This window comes from Dermochelys coriacea, chromosome 19 (genome assembly GCF_009764565.3).
Source record: "Dermochelys coriacea isolate rDerCor1 chromosome 19, rDerCor1.pri.v4, whole genome shotgun sequence".
Classification (NCBI taxonomy): domain Eukaryota; kingdom Metazoa; phylum Chordata; order Testudines; family Dermochelyidae; genus Dermochelys; species Dermochelys coriacea.
The window spans coordinates 9,708,743-9,734,464 of NC_050086.2; the positions used below are offsets into that span (position 1 = coordinate 9,708,743).

Below are 25,722 nucleotides of genomic sequence, written 5' to 3' on the forward strand. Positions count from 1 at the left end.
TGCAGCCCGTAGTAACTAACCCGAAAAATAACAGATGGTCCCAATTGAAGTTTGTGGTAATAGACAATAAACCCCACCAACTCCTCCTGGGGAATACAGCCATACAAGCTGTGGCATTGAAAGGAAACTGTGACAGGAAAAAGAAAAGGAGTACTTGTGGCACCTTAGAGACTAACAAATTTATTAGAGCATAAGCTTTCGTGAGCTACAGCTCATCCAATGAAGTGAGCTGTAGCTCACGAAAGCTTATGCTCTACTAAATTTGTTAGTCTCTAAGGTGCCACAAGTACTCCTTTTCTTTTTGCGAATACAGACTAACACGGCTGCTACTCTGAAACCTGTGACAGGAAGTGTACCCTACTGTGGAATCTGTGTTCTTACCATGAAGGGAAATTCCAGGGGCACTATTTCATCTGGTATGCAAGGTGCTCAAAAATCTACAGAGCAGGCATATCATAGCACCTGTAAAGGTCAGTATAGCCTGGGTAAGCAGCACGCTAAAGAAGCCACCAGGCAAATTACACATCTGCACAGAGACAGACCCATAGCCACTGAAATGGGCATGGAAAAATTCCACTATGCACTGCCCACAGTCTGTGATGTGAGGAACAGGGTTTGGCACATAAGCTTGGATAAAGAGGCCAGCATGCTAAAAACCTTTGAAACACCATTTGATCTCTACAGATGGCTGTGCTCGCCAATGGGAATAGAGTCATAGAATATCAGGGTTGGAAGGGACCTCAGGAGGTCACCTAGTCCAACCCCCTGCTCAAAGCAGGACCAATCCCCAATTTTTGCCCCAGATCCCTAAATGGCTCCTTAAGGATTGAACTCACAACGGTGGGCTAACAGCAGGCCCATGCTCAAATCACTGAGCTATCCCTCCCCCCTCAAATAAGCCCACCACCAGAGGTGTTCGAGAGAAGACTCACCGAAGGGCTGCCTGGGATAAAAATAATGGCAGGTGATATCCTCATTGTAGGGGAAGGGAGCAAAGATACCGAAGCTGAGCGAGATCATGACAGTAAATGACATGCTTTTCTGCAGCAGTGCAGGGACAAGATCATACAACTCAACCCAGGAAAAAGGCAAGTCAAACAGTATGAGGTGGCGTACAAGGACATCTGCTCGCAGCAGAGGGACTGTCAGCAGATCCCAACAAGATCAAGGCTGGCAGTGACATGCCAGCTCTGTGGACGAGAAAGAGTTACATCCATAGAAATGATACATTTTCTGTCCACACCTGGCTGCAGCAGCAGAACCCATACATCAGTCCTAAGGAGGTTGAATGGGGACTGGGCAGTTCCCAACAGCAAGCATTTGATGCACTGAAACAAAGGAGCACGGATGACCCTGCCTGAAGTCCTATCCGCCAGGAGAGTCACTTTCACACCAGTGTGATGCCTTGGAGAAAGGACTGGGTGTGGCTCTTTTCCAGGAGCAGCCAGTCTCTTATGTGTGCAGAACCATGTCAGAGATGAACAGGGATACGCCCAAATACAAAAAGAGCTTCTGGCTGTGGTATTTGGAGTGGAGCTATTCCATCAGTTCACCTGTGGCCACTCAAGTGCAATCAGAGCACAAACCCCAGAGACAATCATGTCAAAGCCCCTTCTTAGTGCTCCAAAGAGATTGCAGTGCCTGTTGATGTGTCTCCAGCAATACCAGGTAGTGATCAGATATTGTCCAGGACAGTTACTGGTGTTAGCTGACACACTGAGCAGGGCATAGATACCCAGCATCAGCAAGTTAGAGGTTCAGGATATTGACTCCATCAACATGCTACACTATCTCTCAGTTCCAACAGGGAAGCTGATGGAAATCAAAGAGGTGACGGAAAAGGACATCCAGTCTAGAGAGCAATACTAGCAGGGTGGCCAGAAGATAAAAGCTAGGAGCAGAACCGTATTTTCAAATTCACAAGTCTGTGATTGGCACACTTGAATCAGAAGCCTGCAGCTTTCCTTCCCGGAGGTGGGATATAATCCAACAGTCCCTCCCTGCAGGAGCCAGTCTTGCTCCTTGCACTATTCACCTGCAGCGGCTTCTTCAAACTAGCTACAGCTTCCCAAGCTTCTCTCCTGCCTAGCTAGAGTGTCACTGGCTCCCACTCAAGCCCCCCACTGTCCTAATCCAGCCTCTCCCTTATGTCCCTCAGCCTGGCCTGAGTTAATCACATGACCTTTGATCCCCCCCCCGTTATATGATGGGCTCCAGTCAGTTATTCTGCAATACTTTAAATACCCTCAAATAGCTAAAATTAAACAAAACTTGTTGACTTGATCTTCCCTTACAAATTGCAGTAACGACTTTGGGAATTTAAGAGCCCATCTATAATCCAGTTGGCCGCTAGATGTCAATACAGTTTCACTCAAGGAATCTGAGGCACTTAAAGGGACATTATCCATTTAAAAATCATTATCTGAATATTTATTTTCTTATTATTAATACCAGTAGTAATTTACAGCTGCAAGTACGTGCTCAACTTTAAGCCCCATTGAAGTCAAACCTCAAAGTGCTGGGTCATACTTTATATGAAGGGTATAGCTATCGTTTATAAAAGGGTCAATAACTTACTAATAGATGTTATGAAGACATTTAGACGTGAATAGTACATATTGGATGGTTGTTAAGCACATTGGTAGATGGTGTTATAGCTGGTTCTAAGCAAACTGTTGACCTCCTAGACTGTGTGGCAATCTATTACAATTGGCTGTTTATTAAAATATGGATTAATCATTGTACAAACCATTTATAAATGTACCCTGACAATCAAGTCTGACCTTTTAAACACATGAGCACAGATAGCTTATGAAGTGACTTGCCACAACATGGTAACATCCATTTTCAGCATCCACTACCTCAGTGCTTCTCAAGCTCTCTGATGTGGGGGACCGGCAATTTTTTTCCCCAATGTGCGCCCAGACTGGCAGCCGATGGCTCGCGGACTGGCACCAGTCCGTGGACCACCACTTTGAGTAGCACTGCACTACCTGACTCCCCCACCCCCTGGCCCATCCCATCAGTAGAATCATACAGTGCAGTGGCAAATGTGGAGGGATAGAGTGTAGCTTAACTGGATCACAGAATTATCCAATCCCTACTGCTGACTCTCTCCGCCTCTCTCTTAATGCCACTAGTGCACTGATGCTTTCTGATAGCTATTATCATGGGCTTAACGGCCAAATTAACAAACCATACAGACCATACATTCAAAGAGAAACTGCTGAGCTTCAGTTCATTTGCAAATTTGACACCATCAGCTCAGGATTAAACAAAGACTGTGACTGGTTCGCCAACTGCAAAAGCAGTTTCTCCTCCCTTGGTGTTCACACCTCAACTGCTAGAAGAGGGCCTCATCCTCCCTGATTGAACTAACCTCGTTATCCCTAGCCTGATTCTTGCTTGCGTATTTATACCTGCCTCTGGAAATTTCCACTACATGCATCCGACGAAGTGGGTATTCACCCACGAAAGCTTATGCTCCAATACGTCTGTTAGTCTAAAAGGTGCCACAGGACTCTTTGCTGCTTTTACAGATCCAGACTAACACGGCTACCCCTCTGATACTTGAAACCATACAAAATAAATGCTGTCTCAGCTAATCAGAGAGGCTTCATCCTATGGCAAAAAAAATCCAAAGAGCAAGATGTTACTTCTGTATAATAAAAGCTGACATCCCACACCCCAATAGATTGTCCATGCTCTGGGGGAGAAATAGACTTTTATATGCTTGGATTCATACATCTCCTCCAGTGGAAACCCCACTAAAGAAAGGGGCTGTGTATGACATTGAGAAAGCATCTTTGTCTCTGGCAAGCTGCTTTCCTCCTACCTCACAGTATAGGTAGAAGTAGTGGGCTGACCACATACTACAGACAGATGATCCAACTCAGATAAAACAAGAACAGACCCAGATTAGACCTTTCTTTAATCATATGTGTAACATAGTGGAGTCCAAGCTTTGCTCAGAGAAAAGTGTAACTCTAATCTCTCCTATACACACTGCAGAGGCCATCGTCTCACGCTAGTAAGAACTGTAGAATCTTCAAAATACATTAAAAATCCATAAATGTAATGTTTGTTATACTCTTCTTTCAGCAAGAGTCCAAAAGGACTGAATGACTTGGAAACAAATAGAAAATAAACTTGGGACTGAAGTTCAAATTAGTCCAACCTGGGAATACCTGCTGGCTTTCTCATGAGCGATTCTTGGCTGTTATCTTAAAATTACTGCAACCATTACTACTGGCTTTGGAAAGTATCTACCAAGATAGGACAGATCTAAGTAGTAAGGCTGGCGGACTACTTTTATTACTAAGTTTAGAGAAGACTATTTCCATTCTCTCTCTTGTAAGTCTACTGTTGAAACCACTTGGGTCATTAAACAATGTCATCCAGGCATCTGCTACAATAATAGTAGATCTTTGTCCAGCAATAGAAGCTACCCATGGATCAATCAGAGATATCCATTGATAATGTACTGGAAGAAGCAAAGACTTCAGTCGAGAAGTTGACTAATGAAGGTTCTTTCACTCCTTAAGTGAAAAGGACAAGAAGTGTTTGTTAAGCCAGCTGAAAAAGTACACAGACTTGATTCTTACAAATCTACAATAGCGATTTCTGGATTCTACTCAACCTCCACGTAGCTTTTACAGATGCCTGTCTTATGACACACCTATAGTTGAGTGGAGTCAGGCACTACCAGCAATGGCACTGCTATGTGATCAGGGCAGAATAGAGAAATTTGAACAAAGAGTGGAATATCATACGATGAACGAATGAAGATTTAACTTCAACTATTTCTTCTTTATCATCACTAGTGATTCGACCCTATCTTTGTGATATGTTTCCTGGGATGAACGAAATAGGAATTCATCTCCTGCTACTCCCAGTCACAACTGCTACAGTTGAGCATCTTTTTCCTCACTGAATAGAATTTTGTATTCTGAAAGAAGTCGCCTTCTGCCTGATCATGAGCATATCATGAAGGACTGGAAGTAACAAGACACACAAGACACCAAAGAGTTGTGCAAAATTACAACAAAAAAACAAGAAGGGTGTAGGTGTAGTGCTTCATAGTAGGCCTGAAGAGCCAACTTTAATTTCTGTGATGATTTTAAAACATGAGTTAAATCTAATAAAATGGTCATGAAACAGTTTTCAATTTTTACTATGGTGCCATACAGCCTACCTTCGACCTCACGGTCTCAACCCTTGTCAGTCCTCTCGCCCCTTCCATATATTCAACACCCCCCGCCTAATTTCAATTCCTGGGGGAAACACTGGTGCAGCCCCATTCCTGGGAAGAGGCAGGCTTTTGAGAAGCCTCAGATCAGGGCACTTCCACTCTGATTGTTTTTCACAGGCAGGTGCTAGAGGATATTAATGAGGGGTGTAATGAATGCTGATCCCTGCCTGTGAGCCCTGTGAGAATGTTCCAATGAAGACTGATACCTGACAGGCTTGTGCTATGAAGTTCAGGGACACTAAACGTTAACCCATTCTGAGGTGCGTGCAATGGTGCCTTTGCTCCCACATTGATCTGGGAGGTATAATGAAGATGGGACCTCAGCTGCCTGCCAGCATCACTTCTGAATTGTATGTCTTGCTGGTGACACTGCATAGTCAATGAGTTTGTATTCCTGCTTCCCAGCAGGGAAAAATGCAGAGTGTGCCTTTAAGAGAAGATACCAATAACCTTGCATCCTCTCGAGAAGAGGGGGGAAGGATCTTACCAAATGATTGCATCCTTCAATGTGCTTGCAGCCCCCTAAAAGGCATGTCCCCATCACACGGTGACAAGGGATAACAAAAGGTGCAATCCTCTTCCCTGCATGGCAAACAATAAGCTGCAGTCGAATACGGGCTGCTTTTTCTTTTAAAAAAGGGCAAAATAATAGGATTTATTTTTTTTTTAAAATGGCCAAGATCTAATTGCAGAAGAGAAAAATGAGAAATACATAAAAAATCAGCAGGAAAATCAGCATCTATGAGTGACAGACACGGTAGGTGTTTGCACAGGGGACGGCAGCAAACAGGGGGCAGCAGCGTCCCCTTGGTGAAGTGGGCGGGGGAAGGGGTGGGATAATGGGTCCACCCTATGCAATTCAAACCATTATTACTTAACAGGAACAGGGCTGCAGGTTGGATTTGCAACGGGGTGTGGATAATATAGAGAGAGGGAGACTGCGTGGTTTTCTCAACCCTCTCTCCCAATCTCTATGTCAGCTGCGCGAAGTGCCGTATATCCCCCCCCCCATATGATCTACATCCATGGGGCATCCACCCCTCTCCCCCCTTCCTTGCGTCCTAACGTAGGCTGCACGAATGCCACCCCTCCCCCCATAAACCAACCCTCCCCCAGCTGCCTTAAGTGGTGCATCCTCGTCTCCCCTGTGCTGCTCTGGGAGCTGCACCGATGGTGCATCCCGACCCCGGCGCACGGAGCTGGGGGAACGAAGCGGGCGCGCCGCAAACAGAGGCGCGAGCTCCCAGGCAAAGCCCCGCCCAGCGCGCATCCGGCCCAGCCAATGAGACGCGGCGGCGCGCGCCACAAAGAAGGAGAGGGGGCTCGGCCGCCCGTTCAGCCAATGGGGAAGCGGCAAGGGCCGGGCGCGTGCGGGAGTCGAGTCCCGGCGGCGGCGGCGGCGCGCGGAGGGGGGTGTGTCGGCGCCCAAAGGAGGGAGCCCTATAATGGCGGCCGGGCGGCGAGAGCGCGGCGGCGCTGAGGTAACATCGAGTCGGCCGGTCGGGGGCGGCTGCCCAGCAAAGGGCGAGCGGGCCCGCGGCCGGCGGCGGGGGAGGAGCTCCTGACAGGCGGCCCGAGCAACGCGGCCTCCTTCCGTGCCGGGGGCAGGGCAAGCGCGAGTCCCCCGCTGTCAGGAGGGGGGCGGGGGCTGAGGCTCAGGAGGGGGCACCTGAGGAGGGGGGCTGGGGTGAGGCCTCACCTGCCGGGTAGGGGCTGGTGCCCGGCTTGGCTCTCTGGGGTGTGGAGCAGGCCTGCGAAGGGTTTTTATTTTCCTCCTGCCCCCCCCCCCCCTCCGCTCTCCCTCCCCCCGGGAACGTTGGGCCAGCTCTGGTTTTGCTGGAGGTCCCCAGGGAGGACCAGAGAACGGCGCGGGGGGGGGGGGAGGGGAAGTTTGCCTCCTTGACGGGCGGGGGGGGGGGGTGCAGCAGGGGGACTTTCCCACCCCCCGTAGTTTTTCCAGAACTTGAGCTCAATGTTGATGAGACCTGTGGGCTCTAAACACCCCAGTAAAAACCACTTGAGCTGTCAGTCAATCGGGAGCCCCTCCCTTTACCTGGCTGCTGCTCTCCTCTCTAGTCCTCTGAGTAGCGAGTAGGTGACGTTTGATGTTACAAAAGGGGGAGGGGGGAGGGGGAGCAGCTTTTTATTTAGCGTGTGTCGGCTGGGGTGTGAGGTTTGGTTCGGTTAGGTTATTACATAGACCCTGATGATACTTGGGCATGATCTGATGCCCTATGAGAGGAAGGGCTTGTGTCTGGAAAGGGCCCTTTTTTTTTTTTTTTTTAAAGAGGGTGGTGGGGAAGGCAGGTGACAGCTGATATTTATTTAGCGATGGGAGTGCTTCTGGTACAGTGTATAGTAAACTGATGTGTAAAAGGTAAATTGTGCTCTAGGCTCTGAGCCTGAGATGACCATGTCTGGGGAAATATGTGGCTTTCCTTCACAATTGCATTCATTTTATTGGGTGTTTTTTTTTTTTAATATCAGAACTTGATACCTTTTTTGTGTGTGTGTGCGCACCTTCCTTTGTGTGTTTTCTAGTTACTTTACCTGACCATGTAGGCTGCACTGTTTTCCATATGCTTATATCAGGGTGTTATAGGAGCAGGCTAAGTAAATATTACTATCTGAATCTCACATTGTAGTGGCATTTCTGTGGGGAATTTATAGCTTTACATTTAAATCATTCAAGATTGTAAATTCACATAACAAAGATGTTGCTGCCAAGTCTCCATATATCTGCACTGATGTTGTCATGAGACTGATGATATTTGTAATTTCTTTTGTGCTGCAAACCTTGCAGATACTTGCAAGTTGCCTGATGATAGAAGGTTGCTTCAGTGAAGTATTCCTCAGTGTATGGTTTACTGTAGTAAATGTACTTACCTGAGTCACTAACTTTTAAAAATTATTTTAATTCTAATACTCTAATTTGCTATTTTGCCATTTAGTCCATTTATTTTCTCTTTGCAAATCACTCTGCTTGGCCAAACACTTGGCCAAAGTTTTTCTGTCTGTAATTAGTGTCCTTTTCTGGTTGGCTTGCATTAGTACAATTCTGTTCTATTTTTGGGTTTGTAATCTTGCAAGGAAGATTTTTAAGTATATTCCCGTGATTTTTTTTAAAAATAGGAATATAAAAGTTTTAGTCCAGCCTCTATCCTTTCTTAACAAAACTAGAATTTGAGTGTAAACAATGTAGAATGTCTTTTTAAATATCTTGTCCTGTTTAAGCTGTCCATTCATAATAAGCTGTTTGTATTTAATTTTTAAAAATTAAAATACATCTCAAAGTACTCCTTCTGCCTCAGTACCAGAAAATCATTTAATAGTTAAACTACAACAGAAAATGTTTACCCTTGTCCTATGTGACTTTCTACTTAATGCAGTTGGAAACAATGTATAAAATCCCCTAAGTATGGGCTTCTGCCAAGTCCTTAACTGGTAAAATGCTATAATATATGGTGAAAGAAAGCACAATACTCCACTGATACTGTACACAGGGTTAGAGTAAAAGATGTTCAGATTAAGTAGTTGAGAGAGGTATGTGACAGTTCTATCCTGACCTAATACAAGTGAAAGATAGAGATGGTGGTTGTTATGCCTGAACTGTGAATGTTTTATAATAAAGGCCAGCTAAAATGACGATAACATTAGTATATAGTGTATATTTGAAAATCCTTCTTGGCATTAGTCATGGTTTTATTAAACAAGTTTGAGGCTTCACGTCAGTAACATCTGAATGTAGTGGCTCATTGCAATCTGATTTATATTTGATGAATGAAAATACTGATGATTTTAAGCACAATGATTGGCCCAAATGATACTGCTCTAGCTGATACAGAGAGAGGAAATGCAGATCAATCAATATTCATAGGATTTAATCCCGTGTTGTTTTTTTCCCCCAGAATCCTTGACCTTGAAGATGGTGAGTAGCCAGCCAAAGTACGATCTAATACGGGAGGTTGGTCGTGGTAGTTACGGTGTGGTGTATGAAGCAGTCGTCAGGAAGACCTCTGCGCGGGTTGCAGTGAAAAAAATTCGGTGTCATGCTCCAGAGAATGTGGAACTAGCTCTACGTGAGTTCTGGGCACTGAGCAGTATCAAGAGCCAGCATCCAAATGTTATCCATCTTGAGGAGTGCATCTTGCAGAAAGATGGTATGGTGCAGAAGATGTCCCATGGTTCCAGTTCTTCCCTTTATGTACAGGTACATGAAACTGGGAGGAGGATGGGAGTAATTTATGGGTATCTAGCTGGGCAGGAAGAAGTGGGGAAGGTATGGCCTGCTTTTTGTCTTTATATGCAGTGTAAACAATGCTAAGAATTCTCTAGAGATGTTTGAATACAATGGGTTTACTAAACAGAATCCTCTGGATTTTCAGATTTATAGCCGTGCAACTCCAGCAGACTTAATGAAAGTCACACAGCTAAAATCCCATTTAGCTCTGACAATTTAAGGGAATGAAAACAAAACACAATCCAGATACACGCTGTTGTATTTTCTGGGTAAAAGCCCTACAGTAGCACTAATCATGAATGGACATTTGCTACTTTTATTAAGACAGAACTCACAAGGATTTCTAAATGCCAGCTGTCCTCAGTAGAGGAAGTAACCATCTTGGCTTAGGAAGGCATCGCTTAGGATTCTGCCAGTAACCAGGAAGTCCATTACCAGAGTGCAAGAGAGATCCCTTTATTTTTTAAAAAGGGCAAATAAACTTTAAAAGCTTTTGGAGGAGAAGCAAAGGTGATAAGGGCATGATAGGAATAGATATCTGAGAAAGTAAATTGATATTTATATTCAAATGTGATTCTTCATTGTATTCACTGGATGTGCTAGTCACACTTACCAAATTTTTACTTTATTTATATATGTCATGTGTTATCACATTAAAGATAAATTGTGTGAGCTGATCAGGTATGTAATAATCAGACACTTTTTCCTGTTTTTTGCATCCAGTGCAGGTCTTTGAACACTACCATAACAAATATTTAATAAATCAGGATTTAGGCCCCATTGTGCTGTACAAACGTAGGAAGGCCCCTCACAATTTAGCAGTCTTTTTGTTGTCTTTGATTCAATCATTGTCCAATGTTAGACATGACTGCTGGGGAAAATTGTGAAAGTGCCTAGCTCACAGTTGTTAAAGGGACCATTCAGGTATTATACCAGTGTTATTGACATTAAACTAGGCGAGCTAAGGAAACTTTCTATTTTGGATTGATGGAATAAGGATGATCTACAGCGTACTGCTGAAGTGATGAAGAGCATGGGTTCAAGTTTAATACATGTCTATTACTTGTATTGTAGCACTTACAGGCCTCAATCAAATCAGAGGTCATTTGTGCGAGGCCCAAACACAGCAAATGATAACACCTGTCCCAGAATGTTTATAAGTATAGAATTATCTGTTGTATCTAGACTTTCAAAGAAGCTTGGGAAACTTTATAATGACATTTATAATTGTACATGTTAAGATGGAGGCAGTCAAATCTCTTGCCCTGTTCCTACCCAAAAAATAGAACACTACAGAATTGGCCAGATGCAGTATGCAAGTAGTAAAGGGGGAGTTCCGTCTTAGGAAGCATTTGGGGACAGATATTCAGCTGGTATAAACTGAAGCCAATGGAACTATGACAGTTTAAACTAGTTGAGGACTTACCTGTTGGTGTTGTGCCATTGTCAGGGGTAGGATATTGAACTTTGTGGACTAATGATCTGAACCAAGGTGCTAAATACTATGAAGACTTAGCAGGACTTTATGGAAGAAGAAAAAAATGTACTGCTAGGACATATTTCTCTAAAGATTCCTCACTACTGCCACAGTGCATCAATTTCACTGTCATGAGGTGTGGGTACAATGTGAATACGTAGTTTGAACAACATTATTTGTATTCCTTGCTCAGTCTCTGCTTCTTGCAACCTTAGGAGCACAACTATATTAACAATTTCACTTTCAAGCTGCCATGTGTTTGCCACTCACTTTTCAGAAGAAGAGCCTCACCGTTATTCAAAAAGTGTTCCTAGAAGGCTCTATTAGCAGTTGCTTTGATTTTTGAAAATTCTTTCAAAGGATCCTTAGTCCAGTATGTATTGGTAATATGTGGTGGTTATTATTAACGCACATGGTTTGAAATGCTTAGTTTCCAGAATGTGCTGAAAGCCACCTCACAAGCTGAAGAAGCAAATGTATAGTTGTGTAACTATGACTAACAAAGCTGATTAGTTGTTTCATTAGTTTTCATGTAAATCAGTAACTGGAAATTCCTGCTCAAATATATTCCATGCATCTGGGAAAATAGCTAGTTAATAAGTGATTACTTTAAAATAACTTCAACAAAAGCAGAAGCTCGTTGGTTTCTATTGCTGTTTAGCTATGCATATTGATTGTTCTTTGTTAGAATTTATTCATGGATAGTACGTTAGAACTTATTCGTGGAGATGCAGTGAAAAGTAAGTTTCAGAGTTCCATTACATAATGTCTCATCAGCAGAAACAAGTAACTCCTTGGTGCTGTACCAATGCTACCTGCTGAAACACTGTATTTGGATTAAAGTTGTTGGAGTGGGTGAATGGCTGGGACACTGCCCAGCTGAAATAGATGGGAAGGTGATACTTGGGTATCTTTCGGAATACTATTATCTGCCCATAGCTCTAGGTTTTAAATTGGAGTTTGAGCTATGTTTTTCAGGCAGAGAATTAGTAGGATTGTCAAATTAATTGACATTTAAATTTTTTTTAAATTTTACATGAAATAGATAAGAATGTAACTTCTCTCTCCCTCTCTGTTCCTTTCTTTTATTTTTTCAGTCAGTAGTTCTTTGTTTCTGTGAATTATGCTTCCTGAACAGGTATATGAAATCTCTCTTCCTTGTTACAGCTTGTAGAGACCTCATTAAAAGGAGAAATAGCCTTTGATCCCAGAAGCGCCTATTACCTTTGGTTTGTGATGGATTTCTGTGATGGAGGAGATATGAATGAGTACCTGCTATCCAGAAAGCCCAGCCGCAAGACCAACACCAGTTTCATGCTTCAACTCAGCAGTGCCCTGGCTTTCCTTCACAAAAATCAAATTATCCATCGTGATCTCAAACCTGACAACATTCTGATCTCACAAAGCAGAATGGATGCTAGTGACTTAGAACCCACTCTGAAAGTAGCTGATTTTGGGTTAAGTAAGGTATGTTCAGCCTTAGGACAGAACCCTGAAGAGCCTGTCAATGTAAATAAATGTTTCCTTTCAACAGCATGTGGGACTGATTTCTACATGGCCCCTGAAGTCTGGGAAGGACATTATACTGCAAAAGCAGACATTTTTGCTTTGGGAATTATAATTTGGGCAATGTTAGAAAGGATCACCTTCGTAGACACTGAGACTAAGAAAGAACTTTTGGGGAGCTATGTGAAGCAAGGGACAGAGATTGTGCCAGTTGGGGAGGCACTTCTAGAAAACCCCAAAATGGAACTTCTCATCCCTGTAAAGAAGAAATCTATGAATGCCCGTATGAAGCAGCTGATTAAGGAAATGCTGGCTGCCAACCCACAAGACCGTCCTGATGCTTTTGAACTAGAACTCAGATTAGTCAAAATTGCTTTTAAAGACAGCAACTGGGACACGTGATCTCAAATACCCATAATCCTCTCAACAGAGCTGCTTCTGTTTTTTTAACAATGGTGCAGCCTTGTGGCAACAAAAAACAAAACAAACCTGAACTGAGAACTTCAGGGTTTAGTTTTTACCAACTGAATTTCTTTTGATTTGCATAAATTAAAGTAAATTTGAGTTGGCCATTTTGTTATAAATACATTTATATGTACATTACCAAGATGTTGTACTCAAGTGTGGATGTAAAGATGATCATTTATATAAGTTGTCCAAGAAAATTCATGCTTTGAGATATTCTTGCTTTCCAGAAATATGTTATGGAATATTGCAGACATTCCAGTTTCCTCTCACAGTATTAGGAACTCCCATGGAAGAGGAGGTTTGCATGCTGGTAATGCAACCCTTTGTGCTTTGTAAAGTAAACCTATGTGTATATATTTATGCATATGTGAGTGACTGAGCGTGTGAGTTTGCATTCCATACAGAGAAAATGCCACTTTTGTTTAAATTATTTGGTGTGAATCTGGATGATTGCTTTTCATTTATTTTCCTCACAGATCCCATACTTTCCTCCTCACTCCCAAATGAATTGTTTTTTACATTTTTATTTTTATATCCTATAAATGTAAACAAAAAGGGCCTAAAACTTGACTTTATAGACAAATGCAATGCAAAGGGATCAGAAGATTTAAAGGTGCTGAGATGTTTCTTAGCTGAGCACTTACCACCTAGTAAGGTTGTAGCTGAGGGAATCAAATTACAGATTTATGCAATCGTGCTAGCTTGTTCGTTAGATCGTTAATTATTTAATTTCATTTTATTTTGATAACTGAATACTCTAACACCTTAGGCTACAGTTTCCTAACATGCCTGCACTTGTGCATCTATAATCCAGTAGCAACTAGAGCACTTTCGGAATGGTTATTTTATGAACTTGGTTTATGAAAATGTAGATACTTGGTAGAGGAATCCAGCAGATAAAATAATACTCTCTCTTCCTCCTCCCCCTGCAAAAAGACTGAAACACAATTTTTCTTTGCCCTTTTGTTTGTTACCCAGATCTGTTAGTCACTTGTGCTTCCTTTCTTCTTGGCATTGATGCAGTTATGTCACTTAATGTGATCATGATTTTCTTAAATGGTGAGCATCTCCATTTTCAAATGTGGGAGCGAAGTCATAAAATTCAATGTGTGAATGAAATGTTGCAGCTTCAGTTGAACCTTTTACGTGGAAAACTTTAACCAATCTTTGCATTGTTTCTCTACCTATTAAGAGGTAGTGTTTTTTATTCATTTTGATTTTTAATCCTGGATGGTAAATCTAAAAGTTTTGAAATAGTCAAGGCTTTTAATCCATCTTCACAAAAACTGATTCATATGTTAATGGAGAACTTCCATGCAGATGCATTCTAGGGTAGACTGAAACTGCTTTGCAGTAGTGTCATGAACACTAGCTCAGGTGCATGATCTTGCTTGCTTACCCTTTAAATTATCATCATTGGGGGAGGAGACCTGAGACTAAAGTTACTCATCCAAATGTCATGTCTAATTGGTGAGTAAAATCTTAAAGTTGCAGTGGGCTTTTAAACAACTTTTTTTACAAAACCAAGTTCACAAAATTTTTAAAACTTTCAAAATGAAATACTTCTCATTTGGGATTAAACATTCCCCTGGAATGCTTGCAATCCAAACATTACACCCTAGTGCTGCTGTGTGAACATCAGAAAGTGAAACTGACCAGTCAATGTTTACTGTCCCCATGAATGGAGTGAAGTGAATGCTTATGAAATGAAAAGTACAGTTTGTGGCTCCTAAAACAAAAAGGGAAGGGACCATGAAGCAGGGTTATTGGTCACTTTTCTAAACATTTAGGAATTTGTAAGAGCCAATTGTATTCTGTCCTTGCACAGTGTAGTGTGGTGTAGAGGGTTAGCAGGGAACAAGGAACCCTGGATTTTATTTTTGACTTGCTTTGTCACCATAGGCAAGTTATTTAACTTCTGTGTCTCTCAATGAGTATACTTCCATGTTTCAAAGGTGTATTGTATGGCTTATTGGTTCTAAAGCATTTAGAAATCTGAAGATGCTATAGAAATGCAAGATGGCAGTAGATTTCAGGAAAAGATGATGTATTGTCGTGTTGAGATGTTGATAGAACACATTGGGCCAGAACCTTAGCTGGTATAAATTGGCATAGATTTCATTAGTGCTTTGCTGATTTATACTAACTGAAAATTGGCCCCTGGTCATCTTGAGCAGACTTATCGTGATGTCACCGTCTTTCTGGCATGCGACTTTGTCTATAAAGGTAAGGTTGGAATTTAAACTTTATAATTAATAAATGGAACTTATTGGAAGTCATCTGTTCATTCTGTTAATGTTTTGTAAATTGAATCAGTACATCAGAAGCCCCAGCTTGCCTTTAAAGACAAAGTCACAGTGCAAGGAGGAAGGTAAAGCTGTGACTGTGTGTTCAGTGTTACTGCACAATGTATTAGTAACATTCCAACATTGAAAAGTTGATGCTTTGAGGGTTATGTAAGATGAAAGATCGTGCCCTGCTAGAACGACAAACTCTTGAAGATTTTAAAAATATCAAAATACCAAAGCAGGGATACTAATCTGTTCACTAATGTACCCTAAATGTTGTTCTGTCTTGGAATAATATTTAGCACTTACCTTTTGTGAATCATTTAATCTCCTCTGAAACTCTTCAGAGGAGAACAGTGAACCTGCTTCTTAACTTTAGTTGAGAAATTAATTTAAAGTGATAGTTAATAGATCATACGGTAGAACTGTTGATTTCCCAAAGTGTTTCTTTGCACTGATTGCCACTTTAAAGGCTGGGGGTACCTATAAGACCCTCGCATGGTGCTTAGCCTAGTGGTGGTGGTGAAGCTGAGTTTTTTCATTGGTTAACACTGAATGATAGTCCTTGAGGTCTGTGGTTTTTGTGTGATTTTTGTTTGTTTTTTTTTTGGGGGGGGGGGGGTTTGAATCTTTGTTGTAAAACCTTTGATCAAACTATTGTAGCAGCTACAAAATAATTCACCAGCATGACACAAAAGTCAAGATATTCATCAGCACTTCAGAAAGAAGACTTTCTAATCTTTCTTTAAAATTGTAAAATATATTTTATGAAGAATTTATAAAGGCAGAAAATTATTGTGTAATTTATTAAGTTCATGACTGTTTTGAAATAAAATTAGAATTTAAATGAAACCTTTTGGAGACTGTAGAGAAACTTTCTTCCTAGTCAGTGTCATTGGGCTATATATTTAACCATCACCTAAACTACAGACTTCTTTGTTTGTTCAGTCGCTTGCCAGGAAAGGACTATTGAATGGTATCGGTTTCTTAGTATGTCATTTTCTTAAATGAACTTAGTGCTTATGAAAGGTGCTAGATTGATGTCTTTTGAACCCTGAAGTCTCTTCTCCATTCTTGACAGAGTTCATTTTTTATTTTTTTGATAACTTTGACGGATAATATCAGTTTGTTTTTAAGCATTTACTTTTTTTAAAAAAATTTTCACAGCTGTCAGAAGTTATGGAGGGGTCAGACAAAAGACCGTGAGATTCAAAAAGTTAAAATTTTAGAACAGTTAAAACACAAATTGTCAAGATCATGTGTCAAAATATACAAAGTAAATAGCCTTAAAACGCACTCTAGTAACTTCTCAAGCAGCATTTTTTTTTCTTTGCCTATCTGTAAATTTTTGTTATGGAAGAAAATATTTTTTCATGGGTTTGTAGGTGTGTATGGTGAAATTTGATGTCTACTGACATTTACTGATTAAAAATCGAATCCTTCCAATTCTATCTATGTTCATGGAAGAAGAACAACATCAGTAATTTTTTCTTTTGGTTTCCCATCAGTGTGTCATAAATCTGACAGCAGGGACTGATGAGAGACAAAGATCAACAGCTAATTTTCTTACCAATAGAAATGGGCCATGTCCATTCAGTCCTGGTCTCTCTGCTGAGGCTGTTAATGAGGATCTAAGTCATGGTGGTAAGAGAACTTGTGCATAAGACCATTAAGAAGTGGCCTGAGATAACAAAAATGTTCTTGTACATATCACTGAAGGCATCAGATTGCAACAATTTTCAGTCATTGCCACCCAGGGCTGTCTTTTGAATCTCTGAAAGACCCTCTCTTGTTACCAATCCTGTTAAGCTTTTGAGCCTATCCCAGCAGGGTATCTGTAGACCGAGATGCCTCAACCCTTTTGGGTCACTGACACATATCCTGTTAGAACAAAGATTCTCAAACTGGGGGTTGTGACACCTCTGGGAGGTAGCGAAGTTAGTATGTGGGGGTTGCAAGCTGTCGGCTTCTGCTCCCACACCCTATTTCACCTCCAGCATTTATAATAGTGTTAAATATAAAAAATGCTGGGTTTTTTGTTTGTTTTTTTTTTTGTTTTAAATTCAGGGTGGGGGAGGGGTCACACGAGGCTTGCTGTGTGAAAGGGAAAAGGAGTACTTGTGGCACCTGAGAGACTAACAAATTTATTTGAGCATAAGCTTTCGTGAGCTACAGCTCACTTCATCGGATGCAGTGAGCTGTAGCTCACGAAAGCTTATGCTCAAATAAATTTGTTAGTCTCTATTCGCAAAAAGAAAAGGAGTACTTGGGGCACCTTAGACTAACACGGCTGCTACTCTGAAACCTGTGTGAAAGGGGTCACACATACAAAATTTTGTGAACCACTGCATTAGAATGACCTTTGTACTGTTAACTTATGCTCAAATACACACCAATGGGAGGTTCATCCTAGGGGGATGTCTGTGTTGTGCATTGGAATAGTCAGACTTATTCCAGAAGGATGCCACAAACTGTTCTGAATGTGTGTAGAAATTGTCACCAGCTCAGCAATGACATCTTGCAACATTAGCCTCACTGCAGAGGATTGGAGAGAAGTATTAAAGAAAGGTAATAACTGGCACTTCTCCTTCCTCAAGTATAGTATGTGGGCAGAATGCCCAGATGACACCTTTATTGTTTAAATTAGTCTGGTTTTAAGTTGGAGCTGGAAAAAAGCCTCCCCAGTCAGAGGGCAGCATTGGTTGCTTGCTTAGACAGATCCTGGACCCAGTTAGATGTAATTGACTCTTTTTGGGGAGGCATGTGAAGTGACACTGACTCCCTAGCACACTGGGGTCCTTGGCTAGGGCTTCTAAGCACAACAGTAATGCTGCTAATTATGATGAAAAAATCTTAGTTGTGATGAGTGGAAATATTACAGAAATACTCCCAATGATTTAATTTAAAAAATTAGTGGTATGAGTGTTCCAGACTGAGGGATAGTACAACTGGGGTGAGATGATTAATGTATAGAATAGCACAAGCTGTAAACTTTATAAATTCTATTTCCTTGTCTTCTGACTCCCCTGTCCCTCCACCAAAGAAATCTTTCATCTTTGCCAATGCATCTAAATCCTGACCTACGATACCTCATCTATTCCAGTGGAGAAAATGGATCTAGTTGTGAAAGACTTGTGTGCTAAAATCAATAAGCTAATGCGTTCCTCCCCCTGGTCCTTAAAGTATACATTTTTGCTACAGGATAAAACTGATTTAATTCAAGGCAAAACTGTCCCAATTCCTTGACTGACTTATTTTTAATTTATTTTTTTGAGTGATGATTTTTAAACAAACTAAATTTTCATCCAACAAACGAAATAAAATGCTAAACCTACATCAGTTCCAAATGCGTATTACAGGTTAATGCTTTTAAAACTGAAATTAATGTGAGTGATGCAATGAAGGCCACATTTTTCAAAAGTTAACACAGCTACTTTATTTCACTAATTTTTTGCAATATGTTAGACTGTAGTCTGATCTTGCTCATACTGTATTTATTGGTAGGGCGTTGCTCTTTAAAGCTGGGGTTGTGAACTTTACTTGCTTTTGTTTTTGCTTTCTGTGTTCATTTAAATAATGCTCTTCTCTATGCATTGGCCAATCAGGGCACCTTCCTAAATTGCAGCGTAATGATAGACGTTTCCTTTGTGGTTTAGATAAAATCCTGTCTGAGGAAACCTACAGTAATTATGCCCCGCCCCTTGGAACATTGCCTTCTTTTAAAGTGCTGCACTTTTTTCCCCACTTAACATTGACTGTTAGTACAAGGTCCATTTAAGCTTGTGCAATCTGCATAATAAACTTGGGAGGTTTTTGTGTAGTTTTTTCTTTCCTACCAAGGATTGGTGTTCATGATTCTTTTATGCTTGTGTGTGCCAATTAAATGTCTTTCTAAACTTGTACTGAAGAGCTGTAAGAGAGGAGAAAAGGGTAATGAACTTCTACTAGAATACAAAGGATACTGCTTCAAGGTAAACTAGCAAAAGATGTTTAAACACAAACCATTTTAACAGGGCCCCACAGCTCACAGGAGATGTTGCCAAGTAGCATGTGCTGTGCCTCATTTCTTTTTCAGTCATGGGGTGAGCAGCTGATGCAAAGTGCTGGTTATTCTTCTAGGTACAGTCCCACCAGTTAACAAAGAAGGATTTGTTACACCCCATATTGGATGCCACAAATTACCTCCGTGTGTCTGACCTATCTGGTGAATATTTATGAAAATACATTAGAATAATAATACCCAGCTCTTACAGTGCTTTCCATCTGTAGATCTCAAAGTGCTTTATGAAGGAGATCAATATCATTATCCCCATTTTAGAGATGTGTGCAAAGGTGAAATGACTTGTCCAAGGTCATCCAGCTGTCCAGTGGTAGAGACAGGAGTAAGAACGTCTTCAGAGGCCCTGTGCAGTGCTCCATTCACTAGGCTGCACTGCATCAGATTGGCTGGCAAACTGCTGACTAAAACAGAAGGTAACTGTGTAAGGAATGATAAATAGTTGTGCCAACTCTAATATTTACCCAGTTCAACTAACATGTTCTATTGGCTGTAACTCAAACTTTCAAATGTCCCTCTGAGTAATATGGAGCATGGCCACAAGATGGCACATGATGACCATGATTTTTGCCAGTCTGCCTGGGGTTTGAATTGCCTCACTTTGGTGTTGATGGTGATGAGATCTAGCTCTTACTTTATCTGATGAAAAGCGCTAAGTGTGTTTGTTTTTTAGCTACTGAAGCTGAGAGATTTAAAAAAAAAAATAGAAACCCTGGGGCCATGTAGAGAATTCTTACACTTATTGTTTTCAGTGAGCGCTGGAGCCTGAAATTTTCTATACAGCAGTGCAAGCTTTCCCCCAGGCTGCTCCTCTAATGTCCCTCAATGTGACACAGAAAGACCATTTCCAGGGGAGTCAAGGTGACCCATTCAGTCTATGGCCTCTGTTACTGCCACAATGGTCCCACTTGTGGTGGTGGTTTTATTGATGTGAAGCCCTGTTCAGTGAAATCATTTTGATGGGTCTCACTGGAGTTCTCACCGAAGTCACGGGAAGTGGTATCCTAGAAGTGAATCTCCCTTGCTGCAGATTAAGCCCATTACTTCTTATCCTACCTCTGGTGGACACAGAGGACAGTGGGACTCTTACAGGAGAATATCAGGACTCCTAGAAACTATCCTCAAATCACTCCCCTCACAAAGAGCCAGCTGACACTACTGCCTTCCTCCAGAAACTCAGCAACATCAACAAGCATCCGATGAAGTGAGCTGTAGCTCACGAAAGCTTATGCTCTAATAAATTTGTTAGTCTCTAAGGTGCCACAAGTACTGCTTTTCTTTTTGCGAATACAGACTAACACGGCTGCTACTCTGAAAACTCCCTCTGAACACCATCCTTGCCACTATGGATGTTCCCTGCCTGTACACCAGCATCCATCACAATGACAGCACTGCTACTTGCTTCAAATATCTACAAGGCAATGGACAACACTCAGATATTCACCCCAAACACATCACCAAACTCCTCCATTTCATCCTCATCCAGAACAATTTTACATTCAACAACAACCATTTTGTCTAAACCATGGGAACACCATTGATACTAGGGTGGCTCCCCAATATACCAACTTCTTCCTGGGCCACCTTGAGGAAGAACTTCTGGACAAACACACCATACAACCAATGACATACCTGAGATGCATCAATGATATTTTCATCCTGTGGACACAAGACTTAAACTTCCTCATAGATTTCCACCACAACTTCAACAACCACCTCCCATCCATCAGACTCTCTAGAACACTTCCCCACTAGCATCAACTTCCTGGACACCACGATCAGCTTCAGCAATGGAACTCTATGGACAGCTACATACAAGAAACCCACTCATCGCCTCATCTACCTTCACAGATCCAGTAACCACTCCAAGCACGCCAAGAAATCTATTATCTACAGCCAGCACTCAGATACTACAGAAGAAAGTCCAGCATGTACACCTTTTAACACACTTACAACTGTCTTTAGTGAACAAGGACACCACCCAAGAAATAGATGCCAGTAGGGAATGGATCCCCCCAAGCTAACCTATTTAATGGGGGGGACCCAAAAACCTCTGATCACATACCCCTAGTTGTCACCTACCACCCCACACTGGAATCCATACGCAGTATCATTAAACAATTACAACCCATATTCCACGGGAAGCACTCCTGAAAGAAATTTCTCAAACCAAGCTCATCGGAATCAAGCTCCCCATGACCAGGAGGCACCAACTCAAAGCGGCAGCAGAGCCTGCCAAACAGATGCAAAGCTTGCAGATGTATCTCCACTGCTTGGAAGAGCAATTCCCCCGACCCCCCCCCCCCCAAAACACACCTTTCAAGATCCATGGGTTCCACACATGCCTTTCACAACATGTGATGTACCTCATCCAGTGCACTAAATGCCCCAACAACAACTATGTGGGTGAAACCAAACACTCTGCTCTTGAATGAACTCGCACAGAAAAATAAGACAAAACCACCCTATCTTCCATGGGCTAATATTTTTCACAAAATGATCACTCCATATCTGACCTCAGTCCACATTCTCAAAGGAAAGCAGCTCGAAACCTTCAAAAGATGAGCCTGAGGGCTTAAATTCGCAACTTTTAGACACTATAAAATCATGGACTGAATGGAGACACTGGCGGTTATAGTGGCTTATTATGACAACCTGTAACCACTAATCCCTTCTCTCCCCCGCCCCCCCTTTTTTCTTTTTTGTTCTATGACTGCAGTGGGGGGGGGGGTGTTAACAGGCCACTTCACCTTGAATGGTCTCTTACAATATGTGTTAATTACTTATGATAATCTGTTCTGCCTTGTATTTAGCTGAAACACTGAGTACCTTCCCCAGACTTAGAGAAGTGCTCTCTGTAGGTCAAAAGCTTGTCTCTTTCACCACCAGAAGCTGGTCCAATAAGATATTACTTCACCCACCCTGTCTCACAAAGAGTTGATCCCTGTCCTCTGTGTAACAGCCTTTAGCATATTTGAAGACTCTTATGAAATCCCCCTCAGTAGTCTTTCCTCAAGACTAAACATGCTCAGTTTTTTAGGTCAAGTTTTCTAAACCTCTTGCCATATTTGCTGCTTTCCTCTGGATTCTCTCCAATTTGTCCATCTTTCCTATGGTGCAATGCCCGGAATTGGACACAGTACTCCAGCTGAGGCCTCACCTGTGCTGAGTAGAGTGGGACAGACAGTTACCTCCCATGTCTGTCTTACAAAACTCCTGTTACACCCCAGAATGATACTTGCCGTTTTTACGACTGCATCACGTTGTTGACTCATTCAATTTGTGACTCACTGTAATCCCAGATCCTTTTCAGCAGTACCAGCACTTCCCCATTTTGTAGTTGTGCATTTGATTTTTTTTTTCTTCCAAAATGTGGAGTACTTTGCACTTTTATTGAAATTCATCTTGTTACATTTAGACTAATTTTCCAACTTGTCACAGTCCTTCTGAATTCTAAGGCTGTCCTCCAAAGTGCTTGCAACATCTCCCAGCTTGGGGTCATCTGCAGATTTTACAAGCATGTTCTCCACTCGGTTATTCAAGTCATTAATGACAATATAGAACAGTATTGGACCCAGGACTGGCCCCTGTGGGATCCCACTAGGTACACCCACACAATTTGACAGTGAACCACCATTGATGACTACTCTTTGGTTAGTCTTTCAAGCAGTTGTGCACTCACCTTTATAGTAATTTCATCTAGACTGCATTTTCCTAGTTTGCTTGTGAGACTGTCAGGAGGGACTTTCAAACGCCTTACTAAAAATCAAGATCTATCATGTCTGCTGCTTCCCCCTTTTGCCCTTCTCCCCACTCACCCCCATCCACTAGGACAGTAACCCTGGGCAAGAAGGAAATTAGGCTGGTTTGGCATGATTTTTTTTTCTCGGTAAATCCATGCTGGCTATTCCTTATAACCCTATTATCCTCTAGGTGCTTAGAAATTGACTGCAAGCACCCATCTCCCTTTCCTACCCTGCACCCCCCCTTCCTATCAGTGCTGTTGAGAAGCTGTAGGTGACTACTGTGGATTAGATACCTTGAATCTCAAATACTTAAACACTGCCTTGATCCTTTTTGTTTTCGATTTATAGACCAGTACTGCCCCTCCCTTGCCCCCTCCCCAAGCTCTAGTTGCAGATGGAGGGCCTTCCACCCAGAATGAACAGCAGACAACACCCAGGCATAGAAATTTAGACACTCGCAGCTTTGGTGCATCAGCTCATCTCGCAGTGAGACAGTCATACTGACCTCCAATCATAAGGGACTTTTATGGATTAAAACAAGCAAGTAGAATTGCACCTAGAAACAGATGGGTATGTTGCATGCTCACTGTGGCATCCGAATGCTTTTAAAAAACAATCTCTGAATCCAGATGAGTGGTTGCCACCCAGCTTCCCATCACTTTCATCCCGCCAGTCTTATTTTGCCCACTACAGGCAGAGTCGTATATGGCTTTTGTTTCTCTTGCACCTTGGCCCATACTATATTCTTCGAGCAGTCAAGCCGTTCTACATGCTAGGAAAAATCTGATGTGGCGTTCTCAAGGTGTATTGAACGTTCTTGAGTTCTAACTATCGAGTCCTCAGACTCTGGTCAGGGAAGGACTAGGAGATGACATGGTAGTAAAAACACCTGAACTCTGTTTTATGCTCTAGCTCAGTGGTTCTCAACCATGGGTTCCCATACCCCTGCGGGTATGCAGAGGTCTTCCGGTGCTACATCAACTCATCTAGATCAGTGTTTCTCAACCTGGGAGTTGCAGCCCCAGGGGAGTCACAGGACAGATTTAGAGGGATTGTAAGTGCAGGGTCAGCATTAGAGATTGGCAAGCAGGATGATGCCTGGGGTCCCAAGCCAAAGGAGGCCAAATGAAGCTAAGTTGCATGCTTCAGCTCTGTCCCCTGGGGCTTGGTCTTCAGACGAGGCTCACAAGTGAAAAACAAGCTGAAGTATCACACTGAAATGTAAATACAATATTTATATTTCAGTTGATTTATTTGACGATTATATGGTAAAAATGGGAAAGTCAGCAATTTTTCAGGTTTCAGAGTAGCAGCCGTGTTAGTCTGTATTCGCAAAAAGAAAAGGAGTACTTGTGGCACCTTAGAGACTAACAAATTTATTAGAGCATAAGCTTTCGTGAGCTACAGCTCACAAAAGCTTATGCTCTAATAAATTTGTTAGTCTCTAAGGTGCCACAAGTACTCCTTTTCTTTTAGCAATTTTTCAGTAACTGTGCTGTGACACTTTTGTATTTTTGTCTGATTTTGTAAGCAAGTAGTTTTTAAGTAAGGTAGAACTTGGGGTATGCAAGATAAATCAGACTCGCAACTGGAAAAGTTGAGAACCAAGTCTATCTTACACTATTGCTAGCACTGGTGGAGAATTACAGGTCAGGATTTTGTCAGTATAGATGCAGCCCTGAAAAGCCGCCTCACCATGCCCCTTATATAATGTTGCTCTGAACACAATGGATATACACGTACATCTTTTTAAGGGTACGCCTTGTAAAATGACAAAATATTCTACACACATCTTATAAGCCTGTCCTCTCGTGCTCTCTAGGGCAAAACCTTTGTTGCATTATAAGTGCCAGCAGTCTCTCTGGGCAAGAAAGTTTGAAAGCTTCTGTTAAATGTGTAAAATTTTTACTAAGTTACAGGAAGAAAAGTTGCATTCATTTTCATCAATGCAGCAAGCTGACAGCTCACAAGAGACTGTATCCTTGGGAAACTGAATAGAATTGGAAAATTCAGTTGAGTCAGTGGGTGGCTGTCTTCCAGAGGAGTCAGGATGTCTCACTTTGGGTATGTCTGCCCTGCTGTCTGACATGCGATTGCAGCATAGGTAGACCTACTCGTGCTAGTTTCACGCACGCTACTATGGCTAAAAACAGGCCGCATAGGCTATCAACATGAGCATGTGCCCAGGGTCCCGGAGATGCTTGTACAGCCCTTGTAATTGTGTCTACACAGTTATTTTTTAGCTATGCTACTGTGAGCATGTCAACGTGCTGCAATCACACCTCAGATTGCAGTGTAGACATACCCTTTGCGGCGAGGGACTGTTGTACTCCTGGAAGTGCTGGAATGACTGGCATCCTGATTGCTTCTGATCATTAAAGATCTCCTCTCATTTTTTGTGGGAGTTTGGCTGTAGGCCTGGCTGTCCAGGTAAACTTCCATCTCTGGAAAACACATTCTCCTTCCCCTCCCTGCAGTCTCGACTGAATGCAGCAGTCTTCAGTTCTTCTCCCACGTTTCTAGTGTGTAGCCTTTCAAATTATTTCTTGCCTGATCATCTGGGGTAAATTAGAACTGCCTGAAGTCCTTAGTGGTCTTTCTGGACTCTTCTATTCTTCTTCCTTCCCGGTTTATAAGATCCTTTGTTATGGGTTGTAGGTATGTAGATATCCGTGTGTACATATACATA

General features: G+C 42.0%; 1 protein-coding gene across 2 annotated transcripts; it reads left to right on the plus strand.

The window, feature by feature from the left end:
- Positions 1-6,594: 6,594 nt before the first annotated feature.
- On the plus strand, positions 6,595-16,082 carry PDIK1L (PDLIM1 interacting kinase 1 like). Of its 2 annotated transcripts, none has more exons than XM_043506075.1 (3): positions 6,595-6,664; positions 9,160-9,461; positions 12,136-16,082. In XM_043506075.1, the coding sequence occupies exons 2-3, from the start codon at positions 9,177-9,179 to the stop codon at positions 12,874-12,876; spliced, it is 1,026 nt and encodes a 341-aa protein (XP_043362010.1). In that variant the 5' UTR covers positions 6,595-6,664; positions 9,160-9,176; the 3' UTR covers positions 12,877-16,082. The 2 variants fall into 2 exon arrangements, with proteins under 2 accessions (XP_043362010.1, XP_038233786.1); XM_038377858.2 differs by having other exon boundaries at positions 6,596-6,732.
- The last annotated feature ends 9,640 nt before the right edge of the window (positions 16,083-25,722 follow it).

Coding starts and splice junctions, on each gene's coding strand:
- PDIK1L (XM_043506075.1), top strand. CDS start 9,177: ATGGTGAGTAGCCAGCCAAAGTACGATCTAATACGGGAGGTTGGTCGT. Junction 9,462..12,135: donor GTTCTTCCCTTTATGTACAG/GTACATGAAACT, acceptor TCCTTGTTACAG/CTTGTAGAGACCTCATTAAA.